At 32.7% G+C, this 18985-nt stretch overlaps 1 protein-coding gene and 1 long non-coding RNA gene across 2 annotated transcripts in view; one reads left to right on the top strand and one right to left on the bottom strand.

Moving 5' to 3' along the window:
* Nucleotides 1–414: 414 nt before the first annotated feature.
* The window catches only part of LOC126749720 (pyridoxal-dependent decarboxylase domain-containing protein 1-like), a gene marked incomplete at both ends in the record, with an annotated part of 42597 nt that continues 24026 nt past the window's right edge, over nucleotides 415–18985 (bottom strand). The window contains 2 exons of the mRNA XM_050459406.1: nucleotides 415–558; nucleotides 620–691. Of these exons, the coding sequence (XP_050315363.1) occupies nucleotides 415–558; nucleotides 620–691 (216 nt within the window). The remainder of the gene's footprint in view (nucleotides 559–619; nucleotides 692–18985) is intronic.
* On the top strand, nucleotides 4962–13452 carry LOC126749722 (uncharacterized). Its single transcript, XR_007665272.1, has 3 exons — nucleotides 4962–5132; nucleotides 12329–12489; nucleotides 12538–13452. It is a non-coding gene; the product is annotated as an uncharacterized LOC126749722 (long non-coding RNA).

Genomic DNA, 18985 nt, shown 5'->3' with positions numbered 1-18985 from the left:
TTTTATTGCTATTAAGATGTGGTTCTATGTATTTTTATTGCAAAAATATAGCATATGTTTTTCATAACATAAAGGTCACAAACCACTTTTTTTTTCCATTTTTGAAATATATTCTTTTTTACTGTGGGATTGTTTATCGCCCTTTCTTGTGCATTTGATATTGTGTCTTATATAAATTTATTAATTAAGCTTGAAATAATGAAATGAGAGGTAATGTATTTTAATCATTTGAGTTTTACCCAACGAAATGAACTAAAAGAATAGTCAGTTTAATAGAAAGAGAATAGTAATTATAATATTTGTAATAAATAATTTTAAATCAAACGATACCATAACAATGGTATTGTAGCGTAGCAAGAAGCAGCTTAAGATGACGCCCATTTATCAGTTAAAGAAATTAAAAGTGTCTATTACCTGGGGAGCATCCAATTGCAGCACTTGACCCAACCATGAATTCAACTTATCATAGTAAACAGGCACTTTGGTGAGAACTTCATTTTCTGCCAATTCTGGTATAAACTGAAACACCACGCAGCACGCAGTCGACTCTAATAACATCTAAAAGTGGTAAATTGATATTTTAATATAAATAAATAAAATACACTGCGTGAAAACGTACCGATATACTAGCAGGCTTGGATATTAATTCGGTAATAGTATAGGCCCCGCTTTCACCACCTGGTTTAGGACTCTAGAAAAAATTGAATACATTCGAACAAAAATTTTAAAAGTGATTCACATGTAATTTTTTTTAAATCAATATACATAGAATGAACTACACCCCTTACATGAAATATGACTAATTAATGCCATATTTCATTTATTTGTGATACTAGCTACATATAACTCTATTATTGCCAGTTATTTGACAATAACTCCAAAACGAATAAAGATATCAATATGCAGTTTTTCGTCAAAATATAGATTTTATAAAACAATTTTAATTTGTAAGGTAAAGCATTTGAAATATTAGAAAAAGTTCAAAATATTAGAAGCATTAAACAGCGCTATCTGATCTATTTTTTAAAACTAACTTATGTCACTGCAAAAATCCATTCAGAGAGATGAAAATTATCTTTCATATGACACCTTGTTGATTAAAATTGGTTAAAATGTGTACAAGATATAGCGATTCAAATATGAAAGCATCGTTTCCCCCACCCTTATTATTGATCGAATAAAAATTTGGCTTAAACCGAATTCTTAGAAAATTTACTCAACTTTCCAATAGCGTTATCAAACTTATATCTTAATTTAGTAATTTTGGCCAAATTTTAAATTTGTATATTTGACAGTTTGGTACGGCCACTTTGCAAAGTTAAAAATGTTTTTGGACGATTCCTCGTTGCCATTTTCGCTACGAATTTTTTTGCATTGAAATTGGCTTAGGTCAAGAATTTTTGAGATATACAGGGTGTTTCGGGAGGAAAGGGAAATATTTTGGGAACATACTCAGAAGGTCAAAATAAGATAAATGAACCCATATGTTTCAACCCGATTCTTAACCGTTTCTGAAATAATCGGCTCTAAAGTTTTTTTTTGTATTTTTTTGGAATAATTACGTTCTCTGTATTTCTAGCTCACGTTGCAGGTATTTCGCCATTGTTTGTTAATACCTATTTTAATTGACTGGTAGTTTTGACAACCATGCAGAGAAAAGTTTCCATTACGTAATACCTCACATATTCACCCATAGGAGTATGCTGACATGATATGCGTGTATGGTTTCTGTAATGGTAGCGCATTACGTGCGGGTGATGAATACCGACGTCGTTTTCCAAATCGAAGAATTCCTAATCGAAAAGTTTTTCAGGCAGTTTTTGCAAATGCTCAGGAAATAGGAATATTTCTAAGCGTAAGAATTCATTCTAAATGAGAAACGGGACTAAATGTGGAAAATGAAGAAAATGTTCTGGATATCTAAGCATGCAACAAAAAAATAATTATTATTTTTCTCACTTTAATGTACGTTCACTTTGTTCACAGTTTGACAGCTTTTACGAGTTTGTGGAGGCCGAGGAATATGATATAATTGGACTATCCGAAACTTGGTTAAACGATTCGATTAAAAATGGTGGCATTAATCTTTCTAATTACAATATTATTCGTAAAGATAGAAATGGACGTGGCGGTGGTGTCGCTTTTTATATACGTAGTTCTCTAAAATTTGAAGTTTTAGACGCCCCACCACCAATTAGTGCTTTAGAGCAAATATGGTTCCGCGCAAAAATTAATGGCAAAGTTATAATCTTTTGTTCACTTTACCGACCACCATCTATTAATCTTGGTTCTTGTTTGGACGATTTGGAAAATTCTATAGTTTCATTTCATTTCATTCATGCGCCCTTTAAAACCTCCAAGTTCACTAAAAGTAAAGTTCCATGGATTACTGACAATATACGATTTATGATGAAACTTACACAAAAAGCCCTCACGAAGTATAAAAAACTAAAAACTGATGCTGCGCTTAATAAATACAAACAAATTAGGAATTTTGTAACGGGTGCAGTACGTAGCGAAAAGAAAGCCTACTTGAATGAACAATTTAAATCAAACCCTACTTGTTTTTGGAAAACATTGAATTCTCTTAACATAACATCTAAAGTTTCTCCTTCCACAATTATTAGCGATTCTCGAAACGCACCTGATAAACTTAATTCTTTTTTTATTAAAAGCATTCCCAAGGTAAATACGGTATGCACTAATAATGACCTTAAAACTAAGTATACCATAAAGTACACCCTAATGTTAAGAAACTATTTCAATTTAAAAAATTTCTGAAAAGCAAGTTGAAAAAATAATTTGTAGTATAAAATCTACTGCAACTGGTTCTGATGGCATGGGCATTAAAATGATTTCACTTTTAGTTCCTTATTTAACACCCTATATAACTTTTATAATTAATAAAGCACTTGTATTATCAAAATTTCCATCTGAATGAAAGAATGCTGATTTACTGCCCATCCCAAAAATAATACCCCTACGGAATTTTCTCATCGGATTTATACTTGTGATTTTTCTGAATTCCTGCATAACTGCAAGTCTACTATCACCAATATGCAGATGACGTCCAACTCTACTCAGCTTTTCCGATAAATGAACTGAATACTGGCTTAACACGCATTAACACCGATTTAAATCAAATTGTACAGGTGTCTAATTTTCATGGGCTGGCTCTCAACGGTACTAAATCTAAACTATTACTTTTGGAATGCCTAAATCTTATCATTTGAATTTAAATGTTATTATCGATGGAAATATTATACAACCATCTGACTGCGAAAGAAACCTAGGCATTCTTCTTGATAATCAGCTTAATTTTGTAAAACATATTTCCAGTATTTTACAACAAGCCTATTATAAATTGAAAATTCTATACATGCATAAAGATATTTTATCTTCTGATGTTAAACTCAAAATAAGTGATTCGTTGGTTCTCTCTTTAATTAGCTATGGTAGTGTACTCTCTTGCCTGCTGGCCAGCTCTTGCTCAAATGGACAAGTTAAGCGTACAAAAGCTACAAAATGCTTGCCTAAAGTTTTGCTACGATAGAAGAAAATTTGATCACGTCACCCCGTTATTTCTTGCCTCTGGCTGGTTGAATTTGGATGAACGTGATAAAATCAATATGGCTGTTCTTGTTTATAAGGTACTCCATAATAAACTTCCCCAATATCTATATGACAGATTATCCAGTCATTACAGCATACATGGCCCTGAAATGCGCCACTCTGCAAACCTTTTGATACCAAATCATAGAACTTCCAAATTCCAAGGGTCTTTCAGTTATAGTACGGTTAAGGTATATAATTATTTGCCAAATAACCTTAAAGGTAAAACCTCGGCTGTCTCATTTTGAAAAGCTGTCAAATCTTACTTTTCTAACACTGCGAACCAATAACTAAAATATAAAAAATATATTTCATTTAATTTTAAGTTATATCACTAATTACTTTTTTCTTTTTTTTTCTTTCTTTTATAAACTAGATATAATTATAATTATTTTAATAACTAATTACGTGATGTGATGTAAGCAAGATTCTATTTTAGGTTTCTTATAATTTTAGGCTTCTCTTCTTATTTTTTTTCTGTATGTTTTTCATAATGTTTAAAACTTATTCAATTTATTTATTATTTACATTGTTATGCTTTCGTATGTTAAGTTAGCAGTGCGGTTAGATAGAGTAGCCCCAGGCTAGATCTCGCCGCATTTTTGGTTAATAACTTTTGTAACTATTTTCGTAATATAAAGGCATATATTATTATTATTATTATTATTATTATTATTATTATTATTTTTATTATTATTATTATTATTATTATTATATGGCTGAAGAGAACCCGGGTGTTAGTACGAGGCGGATTACAAAAGAACCTCGATTAGCATCACATGGAAGACACTTGGAAGAAAAACAGTTTTAAGCCTTTCCATATTCAACCGGTTCAACATCTTCAAGAGGGTGATTATGACTTAAGGGTTCAATTTTGCAAATGAATCCAGGAAAATCGAGGCCTACATAAATACATTTTACTTAGCGATGAAGCTCATTTTACCCGCAATGAAATTAATAACCGACACAATGAACATCGGTGGTCAGATGAAAATCCTCATGCCACGTTTGAACGAAACTTTTAACATCGATTCAGTGTTAACGTGTGGTGTGGAATGCTGAATGACCAGTTGTTTGGTCCTTTTGTATTAGATGAGCGTCTTACTGGAGAAGGATATTAACGCTTTTTGGAAGACCATTAAGGCGGAAACACATTATAGTCACGTGAGCTCACGTGACTTGCACAGTATGTGCAAGTCCACTTACGCGTAGAATTTTATGTATCAGAATTATACTGATGTCACCTCACGTATTCACGGCGCGTTCGTCTGCTCTCACATGATAGCATGCCTGTTATCCCGCTAATTTACATTTTGTAGTGGAACGTGACATTACGTTTAGTGTTTTGACACAGGTTTTGGTGTAAAAAAATCATATAAGAATATGAAAAATGGACGAGAAGTTAATTGAACTTGTAAGAAATCATGAAGTGCTATACAATCACTCATCAGCCGAGTGCAGGGACCAGACGATTCGGCAAGAAGGTTGGGAGGAAATTGGTAGACACTTACAAATAACAGGTAAATTCAGTGATTTTGTTCTTTTATTATTAATATCTATAAACGCATTAGCAGACGACATACGCAGTATATACAGAGTGGAACTTTCTAATGAAATGAATGAATTTTGATCACGTATTAGTCCTTAATTTTTTACCAATTTATTCTATTAGAAAGTCCCATACTGTAGATATTATTTAATTGTTATCACGGTATTATTTATATTAGTATTATCTATCTGCCAAGGTACGCTACCCGAAGGTGAATTGAAAAATTCTGTATAAGCTTCTCGAACTCTAAAAGCTTCATTAGTGCACTTCCGTCTCAGTCCGTCAAGATACTGAAAGACAGCATCAGGTATATTCAAAGTGACATTATCAGGTTCGTATGCATCGGAACACAACATGTTATGGAGGCAGCAACAAGCAAGAACAATTTTATCCACCAATTCTGGTTGTACTTCCAAATATCTAGGAAACACTCTCCATCGCGCTACCAAAATACCAAACGGATTTTCCACAACGCGTCGAGCTCTTGATAACCTGTTGTTAAATATTTTATGAGCTTCATTTCCTTGTAAGTGATATTTGCTGTATGGACGAAGCAAGTATATTTTCAGTGGGAATGTTTCATCACCCACGATGACATGAGGCTGATGTGGTCCATTTGGTTCCAGTGGAGAGTGTGCTGGCATGTTCAGTGTTCTGTTCTTAAAAATTTTTCCAATATCGGACTTTTCTAATATGCCGCCATCGCTATTCCTGCCGTAGGAGCCAACGTCAATGGCAATAAACTTGTAGTCTGCATCAACCAGCGCTAACAGAACTATCGAATGACTTCCCTTGTAGTTGTAGTATGTGCATCTTGCATTTGTAATGTAGTATGAAGTAATTTTAATATAAATAAAATCTACCGGATGATTAGAATTAATTAATATGCTAGGGTAATTGTTATCGTTATAGTTTTATGCAATTGTGCAAAGTAAGCAAATGCGATGTCCGGTCAATATACGACCCATATTGTGATTAGATATAGTTCAATAAACTATGTAGAAAGGTTGAATTTTGACTATTATTAATGGCCTCTAAAAACGAGACCTGAGTTATTACATGGCGACCCTGCTTAAAAGGCCAAATTACTACAATATTTTAAATTAAAATACCTACTGAAGAATAATTAGTAAAGAAGATGGGAAAATCACAGTCGAAAGTTGATGAGACAGTTGTAATTGCCCAATCCGCATCTGGTGATGCCACTACTAAAAACTCGAGCCAGGCATTCTCTTTGATAGACACCTTATTAATCGTACTTGTTGTTGTAGCTCTAACAGTACTGTTGTATTTTATTATTAAAAAGTACAAGAAAAATATGAGAAGAACCATCAGAAGAGAAATTGCAAAAGAAGAAGTGAGACGCTCAAGAAATAATATTATGGAAGAGGACCAATAATTTTTTTGTTTTAGGTTTTTTTTTCTTTTTTAGGTTATTGCTGGTTAAAAATTGTATAAAAAGGACATAAAATTGTGGATAAACTGATGTGACTAGAAGTTAAAAGTATAATAATAAGGTCGTAAAAATATATACATACATATAAATATGAAGAATAAGCGCTGTAAGTAACTGTTTAAATTTATATTTTCATTGTTTGTTTTGTTAGTTGCTTTATGTATACTTTAAGGAAGATATGGACCCTTAAACCAAGAACTAGGTATCATTTAAAAATTATTTTATATGATAAATTTACAACTTCCTATTTTTGGGGTAATACTTAATGTGGGATAATAAGTTACAGGAACACTTAAATGCCTTAGAAACAATTAGAGGGTATATTGTGAAATTAAATTGAACACAAATAAAATGAATACCAATGGCTTCCTTTGACCTTAAAGTTGCTGTAAGTTTGCTACCTATAATGAATGAAACCGAAGGTACCACGTTAAAATTAATCGATGCCATTGAACTCTATGATTCTATGTTAAATGCAGAGGGTAAATCCTTGTTAATAACATTTGTTCTTAAAACTAGGTTGTCAAATAGCGCAAAACTAAGATTCAATACCAGTTATAACTCCATAAGGGATCTAATATCTGACATTAAATTGAATTTTTTAACAGTAAAATCTGACAGTGCTTTACAAATGAAGCTTTTTAATTCTAAACAAGGCGATAAGTCCATTGAAGATTTTGGAAAAGAATTGGAAGACCTTTTTGTTAATTTAACAATATCGCAGGCTAGAAGTGATGAAAATGCTTACGCTGTTTTAAAGCCAATTAACGAAAGATTAGCTATAAAACGCTTCACAGACGGGTTGCGTAATCCAAGATTAGGTGCAATATTAGCTTCTCGAAATTTTTCTAAATTAAAAGATGCTATTAGAGTAGCTCAAGACGAAGAAACGACTTTTTTTAGAGGTAATCCCCAAATCTTTAACGCCTTTAGAGGAAGAGGAAGATTTTTGAGAAGTTCTTCTCACAATAGGGGTTCTCGATTAAACAATAATTATAGAAACAACTATTTTTCAAATCAAAATAATAATTATCATCATAATAGTAATTCCAACAACAGAAATTTTCAAAACAATCAGCGGTTTCAGCGGAATTCTCGCGGACGGTTTAATAACCGAGGAAACCATGGTTCGCGTTTTTCGCCGTCAGGTAGACACCATAATATTAACACTTTTCATCAGAGTAACTTAGGTCAAGAAAATGTGCAACCTTGCTCCACTAGTAAATTAGAATCAGCACCGACAAATAATTTTTTTCGTTCCTAATACGGAAAATGATGAAATATTTACTTATTCTAATTCTTATACAAACATCGTTAATTTTACAATATTTAATAAAAACGTAAACTTTTTAATCGATTCAGGCGCGACATTGTGTGCCATAAAATCGGAGCTTTTAAATTCACAATTACACTTACATAGCGATAGTATAGAAATTAAAGGAGTTGGTGGAAAAATTACGTCAACAGGCTATGTTTATCTTAAATTACATGCAGGCGGTATTACATTCGAAGAAAAATTTTACGTTTTTGATTCTCTTACTTGCTCTAGTGATGCAATTATAGGAGAAAATTTTCTAAGAAAATATAAGAGTATTTTAGACTACGAAAAGAATACATTAACTTTAACAAAATATAATACTAACGTTGTCTTACCCTTCAAGGCTACGTGTTATGATAATGTTTTGACCCTGTCTCCACGATGTGAAACAATTTCTTATGTATCTGTTGGTTTTACAGAAGAATATGTGGTTTTACCTGGAGAATTGTGTCAAGGTGTTTTTATAGCGGGCATGATTGTAAAACCTAAAGATGGAAAAATACCTGTAAAAATTTTAAACACTAGGGAAACTGAGGTTTCTCTAAAAAATTGTGTTCCTAGAGTAAAAAAGTTAAGCAACTATGAATTTTGCAAATTTTCAACAGATGACATATCGGTGAATCGTGTGAAAAAACTGTTCGACTTGCTAAAATTAAGTTATTTAGATCCAAATGATCAAAATGCAATAGAAAGTATTTGTGCTAAATATGCAGATATTTTTCACATGCCAGGCGATAAGTTAACTGTCACAAATGTTTATAAAGAATCGATTCACTTAAAAAATAATGCCACACCTTCTTATGTTAAACCATATAGATTACCTTTTTCACAAAAAGATGAAATACATAAAAAGGTAACTAAAATGTGCCAAGATGGTATAGTTGAAAGGGCACAAAGTGAATGGAATGCTCCAGTTTTATTGGTTCCAAAAAAAGGGTTAAATGAAGATTCAACTAGGCTAGTTGTAGACTATAGGTTAGTAAATCAGCAAATTCAAGACCAAAAACATCCCCTTCCAAATATTACTGACATTTTTGATTCATTAGGAGGAGCTGTTTATTTTTCCCACTTGGATCTTAGTCAAGGTTACTACCAGGTAAAGTTAGATAAGAAAAGTAGGAAATATACAGCTTTTACTACTGATCGGGGGCAATGGCAGATGAAAAGATTACCGATGGGATTAAAAATTAGTCCAAGCGTATTTTCAAGACTCATGACAGTTGCTATGTCAGGTTTGAATTATGAAAGCTGTTTTATCTATTTAGATGACCTAATAGTTTTTGGGAGAAATCTTGTAGATCATAATAAAAATCTAATTGCTGTTTTTAATAGGCTTCGTAAAACTAATTTAAAACTTAATCCCTTAAAATGTGAATTCCTAAAAAAAGAAATTCTATACCTTGGACATATTATTTCTGAAAAAGGAATTTTTCCTGATAATGATAAAGTTAAAGCTCTTAAAGAATATCCCAGACCCACTAATACAAATGAAGTTAAAAGATTTGTAGCTTTCGCAAATTATTATAGAAAATTTATTCCGCATTTTGCTGAAAAAACTATACCTTTAAATAAAATGTGTAGAAAATACGCTACTTTTGACTGGTCTAATGAATGTGAGAAATAATTTTTGTTTCTCAAGGACGCTCTTAGCTGTCCGCCAGTTTTAGACTATCCGGATTTTTCAGGAAACAGCGAGTATATACTTCGAACCGATGCTTCTAATATAGCAATAGGAGCAACTCTTTCAAATGTAAATAATAAACCGGTTGCATATGCCAGTAGAAGTTTAAATAAGGCTGAACTGAATTATCCTACGATAGAAAAAGAACTGCTAGCTATTTACTGGGCTATAAAATATTTTAGACCGTATTTATTTGGTCGACGTTTTAAAATTTTAACAGATCATAGACCCTTAGTATATCTTTTTAATATGACTAATCCCTCGAGCCGTTTAACAAAGTTTAGATTGGGATTAGAAGAATATAATTTTTATATAGAGTATGTTAAAGGCGCAGAAAACGTTACGGCTGACGCTTTGTCAAGAATAATTTTAACTTCTGAAGATTTAAAAAGTATGAATGAAAAGGTCATTTCTGTTATAACGAGAGCACAATGCGCAAGAGCAAATCCAAATTCCCATAATTTCAATAATAATGAATTAGATACGACTACAAATAATTGGCCTGATCAACCAGATATTGTAGGAGTTTTAAAAAGACCTGAAAATAGTATTGAATTAATACCGACGTCCTTACAAAATATAAATCAGCTTAGAAATCATATAACACTAAGCTCAGGGGAATTTTATTTTGTTCCTACGCACGCTGCTATTTATCTTAATCAAAATACTCGATCGACATTTGCGCGAGACGAAATGTTGAGAGATTTGATTAATATTAGTAATAAATCAGATATTCGCGAATTAGTTATAATAAAGAATAAAAATAATGCGCTTATAATAGAAGACATACTAAAGAAAGTAAAAGATAAAAGTTGGACCGGTCCCCGTATATATGTAATTCGAGGCGTAAGAAAAATTGTCGACAATGATGAAAAACGAATAATACTAAATGACTTTCATTTACTTCCCACGAGCGGTCATGCAGGTATTAATAGAATGGTAAATAATTTAAAAAGATACTACTACTGGTCAGGTATGTATAAAGATGTTCAAACTTTTGTAAAAAGATGCGATAGTTGTCAAAAAATGAAACATTCTAATCACTATATTAAAGAGCCTATGGTAATCACGACTACTGCTAATTTTGCATTTCAAAAGATATTTTTAAATTTGGTAGGCCCATTGCCAACAGATATTAATGGATTCTCATATATTTTGACTCTTCAATGCGATTTGACAAAATTTGTTGAGGCATATCCATTAAAATCTAAAGACGCAATAAGTGTTGCTAAAAGTTTTGTAAATAATTTTATTCTTAGGTACGGTATACCGACAGAAATTGCTACTGACCGAGGTACCGAGTTTATCTCATCCATAATGACTGAAATTACTAATCTTTTAAAAATTAATCAAATTCAGTCGACGGCTTATCACCATGAGAGTATAGGCCCGTTGGAAAATTCACATAAAGTTTTGGGGGCATATCTTAGAACACAAACAATCGATAATACCACTGCTTGGAATGAATGGATTCCATACTGGTGTTTCTCTTATAACACGACTGTACATTCGGAAACTAAGTATACCCCATTTGAATTGGTATTTGGAAGAAAATGTCACATACCAAGTAACTTAAATAACGAAATCGACCCTATTTATAATTTTGACAACTACCCCATAGAACTAAAATACAGGCTTCAAAAAGCATACGAAGATGCAAGAAAAAACTTAAATATTTTCAAGTCAAAGCGGAAAGAAGTGTATGATAAAAATAAAAATCCCATAACGTATAAGAAAGGAGATAAAATTTTACTTAAAAACGAGACCGGGGATAAACTCTCTAACCCTTGTTTTTTGGGTCCATATTTAGTAATAGAGGATATGTCTCCAAATGTAAAAATTATAAGAAATAATAAAGAGACGATCGTACATAAAAATAGAACAAAACTTTACTTTGTGTAGTTTAAATTTTTAGGATATATACATATATTTAATAATATATTATGTATAATAATAATAATTATTAAGGGGCCCCTGACTATTTAGTAAGTACTAAGTTATGGATTGTATTTTAATAGTGCTATTGGTATTTTAGTAATAATGTATATCATAATATGAGTATTTAATTTTTTTTTCTTCTTCTTAGGTTAATAATAATAAATAAATAAGTAACTCCAATCGAATTTGAAAGAATTGTTATTCGGTGACTAAAAATTCTTTTAAATATCGGGGGGAGGTGTAATGTAGTATGAAGTAATTTTAATATAAATAAAATCATCCGGTATATTATTAGAATTAATTAATATGCTAGGGTAATTGTTATCGTTATAGTTTTATGCAATTCTGCAAAGTAAGCAAGTGCGATGTCCCGTCAATATACGACCCATATTGTGATTAGATATAGTTCAATAAACTATGTAGAAAGGTTGAATTTTGACTATTATTAATGGCCTCTAAAAACGAACCTAAGACCTGAGTTATTACACATTAATAGGGCACTAAATATTAACGTGTTTGCCGTCTATGGCAGCAATGCAATTAGGAAAATTCCACAGTTGGTTAAATCTAGCTGACGACTTTTTCCATAACTCTTCCATTGGTTTTGGCAGTACAATAGGCCTCAAATTTTTCCATCATCACACACTACGATTACTATTTCACGAACTGTACTGAATCCCATTCTGTAATTAAATCCCATACTCCTAAACGAATTTCCAGTTGCCAGAAATCTGAAACAAAGTGTAATATGTATTTGGTTGGTTTTACTTCTAGCAAACAACGTCAAGACAAAATGGGACAAACTTAGACGATGTTTCTGTAATGCAAGAAATAGACGCCTGTCTACACAAAGTGGCCGTGCTACCAAAAAAAATTACGCCATGGAAATTTGAACAGCAGATGACATTTTTGCTGCCGTATTTAGAAGGTCGAAGGTAAATAACTTTTGAGTTTTAATTACAATTCTATGTAAGTGTTTTTAGGACGCGCGGCAATTTGCAGAAGTCTCAAAATGAACATAAAATTTGCGTTCCCGACGAAAGAGAAATTAACGACGATGACGTTGACGCAGACGAATAGCAAATACAAGAAAACAGTACAGACGCTGAGGATATAGCTGATGAAGGGGACCAAAAACATATTGCAGTTATACAACAACAAACACCTTCGCAAGACGATATATTGCTCGCCGAAAATACTAAAACATTAGAGCACATGAAGAGAAACAAAACGTGTTCACAAAAAAAAAATACTGCAGCCGAGAAAATAACGGCAATAATGGAACAAAATGCTGCAAAAAGTTTGGCGAGAATGACGAAACAATTACCAAAAGCCGAACAAGCTGTAGTTAAAATAACAGTGAGCACTGCAATCCTTCAAGCTGAATTGAGAAGCGCACAAGCACAAAGTGCTCCAATACCTGCACCATCTTCGTCATATGCTTTGCAACCATTGTTTTGACCTCACGACAATTCTAGACAGTCTACGTCATCATCGTCATATTCTGTGCAACCCTTGCCGTCACCTCATGAATATTCTATCATCAGAATCCTCTAACATGCAATAGGCTCTCTCTCCGCAGGAGTATGATAAAGCTGGACATGGGCAATTTACAAATGTTTCACAAACAAGCAACTACCCTACAGCAGAGACAACTCGCGAGGAATGGAGACCGACGTTACTAGATATAAACTCTGTGTCTCTGGTCGACTTAGCTAAATAATATCATGAAACTTTTCTATTGTTATTTAACGTGTGTAGCCAAACATTTTTGCAAAATAAAATATTTATTTTAATTATTGGTAAGTGCTTACCTTAAACACACCGCCAATCTTTCTTCGGTACTAATCGCTCTTCTAAGCTGAGTATTTTGCTTTTTAATAAGTCCATGCAAATAATTAAATTCTTCTTTGGTCATTATAAAATACATGTGAAATTGGTCTGGATGTTCATTAAATAATTCGTGGACTAATTAATGAAATTCCCTGACTTCTTCTCTACGCTGATTTATTTGGTGAATCCAATCACTTCGCTGTATACCATCATTAGCTACTATAAAAGCAGCTGCGTTTTCTATATCTTCTTCCCAGTCTGATGAACTTGACGAAGAAGAATCTCTATTTCGCTTCATCACTACGCTAAGTACAAACATGAACTGCAACGTGTCCAATGTGAGTGTACCCAAGTGTGTCTCCTAGTGTAATATCACGCAACGGTTAATTAACATGATAGCACGTGAGCTCACGTGACGTGACTATAATGTGTTTCCGCCTTTAAATACACATGCTGGATGATGTTCCGCTAATTGTCGACATCGAATGTATTTTCAACACGATGGAGCCCCACTTCATTTTAGTCATCGAGTGCGTAATTTCTTCGACAATCGTTTTCCTGATCGTTGGATTCGCAGGGAAGAACCTCATGTTTGGCCACCAAAGACACCAGACTTAAATCCACTGGATTATTGCCTCTGGTGGTGGATGAAAGCTCTAGTGTACGAAACACCAGTAGAAACCGTATAAGGATTTTACAATCAAATTTTGAACGCTTCAAATATTATTAAAAACAATCTCCAAGCAATTAAACGTGCAACACGAGCGCTTAACGAACGTCCTGCAGCTTGCCTTGAAGTTAGTGGGGGTATTTTTGAAGACATTTTAAATTAGTGGAATTTTGTTTTTTACTAGTATTTATTTGTGTTGCTTTTAAAATAAAAAATCTTACAAAAAAACTTCAGAAGCGATTATTTCAGAAACGGCTGAGAATCGGATTAAAACGTATGGGTTAATTTATCTTATTTTGACCTTTGAACACGTTCCCAAAATATTTCCCTTTCCTCCCGAACCACCCTGTTTTTATTATCTTTTATTCATTTCATCTAACTTTTATTCATTTGGTTAAAGTATTTAAAAATGACTTTGTTCTAAATTTTTCTTTCGAAACTTTATAAGTACGAGACTGCTGACTGAGACCCACCATAATAATTACAATTGCCTTCGACTCTTAATGGAATTCGCCAATATTTTTCATTGAACCACTATCAATATTATCACCATTTTAATTCTTTGTTATTGTTTACAATATGCTGTGCATGGAGAAGATTTCACGGCAATTGAATTGGTCAACCGGTTTACTAAAACGGACGCCAGTGGCGCCGCGTGTCGAATTATTACGATTTGGCCCGTATTTGTACTTTCTACCAGCCACTCTATGGTTTGCTTATTAGTGATCTACGTATGGGCTTTGGTTGGGCCCATAGCGGCTAAACCCATAAAGTAACGAGCGAAGTTCCTCAATCTCCGGTCTTGCGCCCAGACGTCTTTTGGACTACTATTTAAGCAGTTCCGCGACGCATCTGGGGGTCTTTCCAGCTCCTGCGTCTGTCAAAGGTGAACCGTGCTGTCCGCTGTGACGGAGAGAGATTAATGGTGTAGTGAAATAAATCTAGTATCATCTCTCTCCGCCAGCACATTTTTATCTAAATTAATACTAGAAACTAAACTTCATTAGTGTTTCTGCATTTTCAAGCAAATATTTTTTTGAGGGTGATGGTTTTTAGTGGTTTGATGCCTCTCGAAACTTCGTAACTACTTTTTCACCGTTGGTGACATTTTATTTGGTGTTCCGTGTTTCCATTAAGAAATCTTTCTTAGGGCTCCTTGAAAATGAGTACGTAAACCGCCAGTCATGACCCAGCAGTGGAGGATTTCGCCCTGAAGCCTAACAGCAAATTTCGCCACCCTTAGCCCCGTCAACCCACATCATGCCTTAGGCCCTATGTGGTGCAAAATAGCCCATCGCGGGCTCTCGCCCCCCAAAGAACAACAGCATGGGACTTGAAGACTAAGCTTGCTAGTCTTTTTATTTTTGATCTTAACCATATTCTTTTGATTTCTCTGTATGATTTAACATGAATTTATTATTATTATTTATTATCATCTTCTCATTTTTATCCTTAAAACTATATTTATTTTATAATTATGTAAATTAAAACACTTCAATGTTACGCCTTATTATGTAATGCTTCCGAAGTGATCACTGACGAATTAAGATACCTTTGGGTATAAACATATATATATATATATATATATATATATATATATATATATATATATATATATATATATATATATATCTTTTATTTATTTAGTTTTGTTTACCTTTTTAAGATCATCAGGTATACTTATTTCCTTGTATTTATTCAAATTCAAAAGACTTTTATTACCACTTAAACATTGTACATAGAAAATTACATTTTTTTATTACAAGAATTTACACAATGCTAAGAGTAATGCGGACTGAACTGCGATTATAAAAACAACCGATAACACATACACGAGCTAGCGCGCATGTGCTGCTCAGACCGTTAAAACATACTAACCTAATTACAACTAAAAGAAGAATAAAGACTTTCCCAATTATAATTATTAAGAAAATAAGTCATTAAACCCTAAAAACATATAAAAGATAAAAACAAAAAAAAAATATAGTGTAATAATTTACTATATCAATTACATTAATATAGGTACCATCTGTGCAATAGACAGAGAGGAGGAAGGGCGGCAAAAAACACGAGCCGAGGCTGGAAAACCAGGGCAACACGACGCAAAAATGAATAGATATTCCAAAATGAACCATTTAAAATTTTATTTTTATGCCTGCAAGATCAACAAGACCAGTGTTGATTTAAAAAGTAAGAATTCAAAAATAATATGGTTGCAATAAAATAAAAATAATTAAATTATATTTTTAATAAAAATTTGATGGCGTGAATTTGTTAAAATGCCTATGTTAGTTGAGAATCAAGAAGAATTTCTTTAACATATGCAATAAATTTCTTTGGTAAACTATTTTTAATGTAATCCGGTAACCTGTTCCACATATGAATGCCTACATACTGGAATGATTTTTTAAAACCTGATGTTCGATGAAATGGAATTCTAATTAAGTTTGGATTTCTTACATTGTGTATATAATCATGGTGAAAAAATAAGTCTCTTAAATATGGCGGCTGACCTGATTTAATTATTTTGTAAATTAAATTATACATATGACACTTCCTTCTATTTCTCATATTTAATATAAAATGTGAATTTAGATAAGGAGTAATGTGGTCTCTATACGATATATTAAAGGAAAAACGCATACAACTATTTTGCAGTTTTTGCACCGTCCTTGACAGAGATACGGTTAGTGAGTCGCCATACACAATGTCCGCATAATCCACCAAAGACAGTACAAGCGAATTGCAAAGCAAATATTTGGTGTTTGATGGTAACTGATTTTTGTATTGATATAAGTTTTTTAAACGACCGTAAGCAATTTTAATTTTGTTCTTAATGTGGGAGGCAAAGCTGAGATTTGAATCGAATATAACCCCTAGATTACGTTTTTCCGCAACGGTTGGTATAGCTGTTCCATTAATATTAATTTTAAAATTTTCCATGCAATCTAGAAGATGACTTTTATTTTGTGAAAAAAACATTGCACATGACTTTGAAGCATTTAATTTGAGGTTATGGTTTTCAGCAAACAAAGCAATCTGATTTAAGTCGGCGTTCATTTTATTCTGTGCCACCTGAGCGTCTGATATTTTAAAAGAATTATAAATTTGGGAGTCGTCAGCAAATTGGTGCAGCTTAGAATTTTCGATGCACTGATTCATATCAGCAACATATAAAGAGAAAAGTAAGGGGCCTAATATGGAACCCTGAGGCACCCCTTTTTTAAATGACAAAAACCTTGAAAATTTAAATTCACCATCATTCACCGTTCGGACACAATGTAACCGATCTTTAAGATAAGAGCTAAAAAAATTTATGGCATTTGCCGAAAAACCATAATAGTGCAGTTTTGCCAAAAGCATTTGGTGATCTATGGTATCCAATGCTTTACTTAGATCTAAAAGAGTTAGGCAAGTTATTTCCTTTGAATCCTCTTTAAACCTGATATCATTAACAATACTGATAAGACTTGTTATAGTACTATAAGATTTACGAAATCCTGACTGGCAATCAGGAATAATTTTTAAATTATAAACATAGTCAGCTATTTCGTTATATACGTGACGTTCTAAGATTTTTGAAATGACAGGCAGAATACTTATTGGCCTATAATCTGTTGGACAAGGTATTTTTGGTAAGGGAATGAGTATCGCTTTTTTCCAATCATCGGGGAATTGGTTTTCTAAGATGCAGGAATTTAAAATATTGACTAATGGCTTAAGACAAAAAGGAAGACATAGTTTAAGATCTCTTATGGAAATTCCATCACCATCTATTGCATTTGACCCTATTTTATTTATAATATCGACTGTTTTATTTTCAGTTATAAGACTAAATGTATTTGAATTATAAAAGATAGGTTTTTCTAATGATGTTGAATTAGTAGGGCCCACGGTGTTCGAAAAAAAATTATTTAAGTCCTCGGGTAAATTGAGATTTTCAGGAATAGAGTCAATCTTTTTTTTAGTAAAATTAAGTTTTTTTGCTTTGTTCCAAAATTCTTTACCATTTTCTGTAGACATTTGCTTGAAAAAAGTAATTTTTTCGCGATTAATTGCGTGTTTAGTATAATTCTTTAATTGCCTGTAATATGACAAATTCACGAGAGTTTTTTGTCGAGTATATTTTTTCCGAGCTTTGTCTCTTAATTTAATTAGATGTTTAATATTACTCGTTATCCACGGCGAAAATGTCTATCCTTATATAGTCTTGTTTTAAACGGAGCGTATTTATTTATTAAATAGGAAATATTATTGCTAAGTAATGACACTTTTTGATTAATGTCAGAAATATAATAAATATTATGCTACTGTAGCTGCTGGGCTTCCTCCCCAAATGAAGTCATGTTAATACTATTGTAGTCCCTGGACCTAACAACTTTTTTACATAATTTAGATTTTGGTAAGTTTAAAATCGCTTGAACTAGATTATGATCAGATATGGACTCCGATATACAGGTAGATTGAGAGCTAAGACACTCGATGTTACTGCTAGCTACAATGACGTCAATAAGGGTATTAGACCGATTGTTGATTCTAGTAGGGTTATTAATCAGTTGCCGAAGATCGAATACTTCCAAAAGATACTTAAAGTTTTGAGTTGCTGCAGTTGGTCTAAGTAAATCTATATTTAAGTCCCCCATAAAAATTATACTATCATAGCATGGAACAGATATAGTAAAAATTTCTTCAACAAGTTCAAGAAATGTAGGCATGCTAGAAGAGGGTGGCCTATATATATTTACTAATAAAATATTTCTTTTATTTGCAATAAACCTTATACTTAAATACTCAAACTCATCAGTTATATGGGGAAATGTTACTAAAGAGAACTTAATGACTTTCTTTGTATAAATACCAACCCCGCCACCCCGCCCATTCCGATCTTTCCTTATAAAATTATAATTAGGTATGTTAAAAATCAAGCT

Source organism: Anthonomus grandis, unplaced genomic scaffold, assembly GCF_022605725.1.
Source record: "Anthonomus grandis grandis unplaced genomic scaffold, icAntGran1.3 ctg00000552.1, whole genome shotgun sequence".
In the NCBI taxonomy this organism is placed as follows: Eukaryota; Metazoa; Arthropoda; class Insecta; order Coleoptera; family Curculionidae; genus Anthonomus; species Anthonomus grandis.
This window is presented reverse-complemented; position numbering and strand designations above follow the sequence as displayed.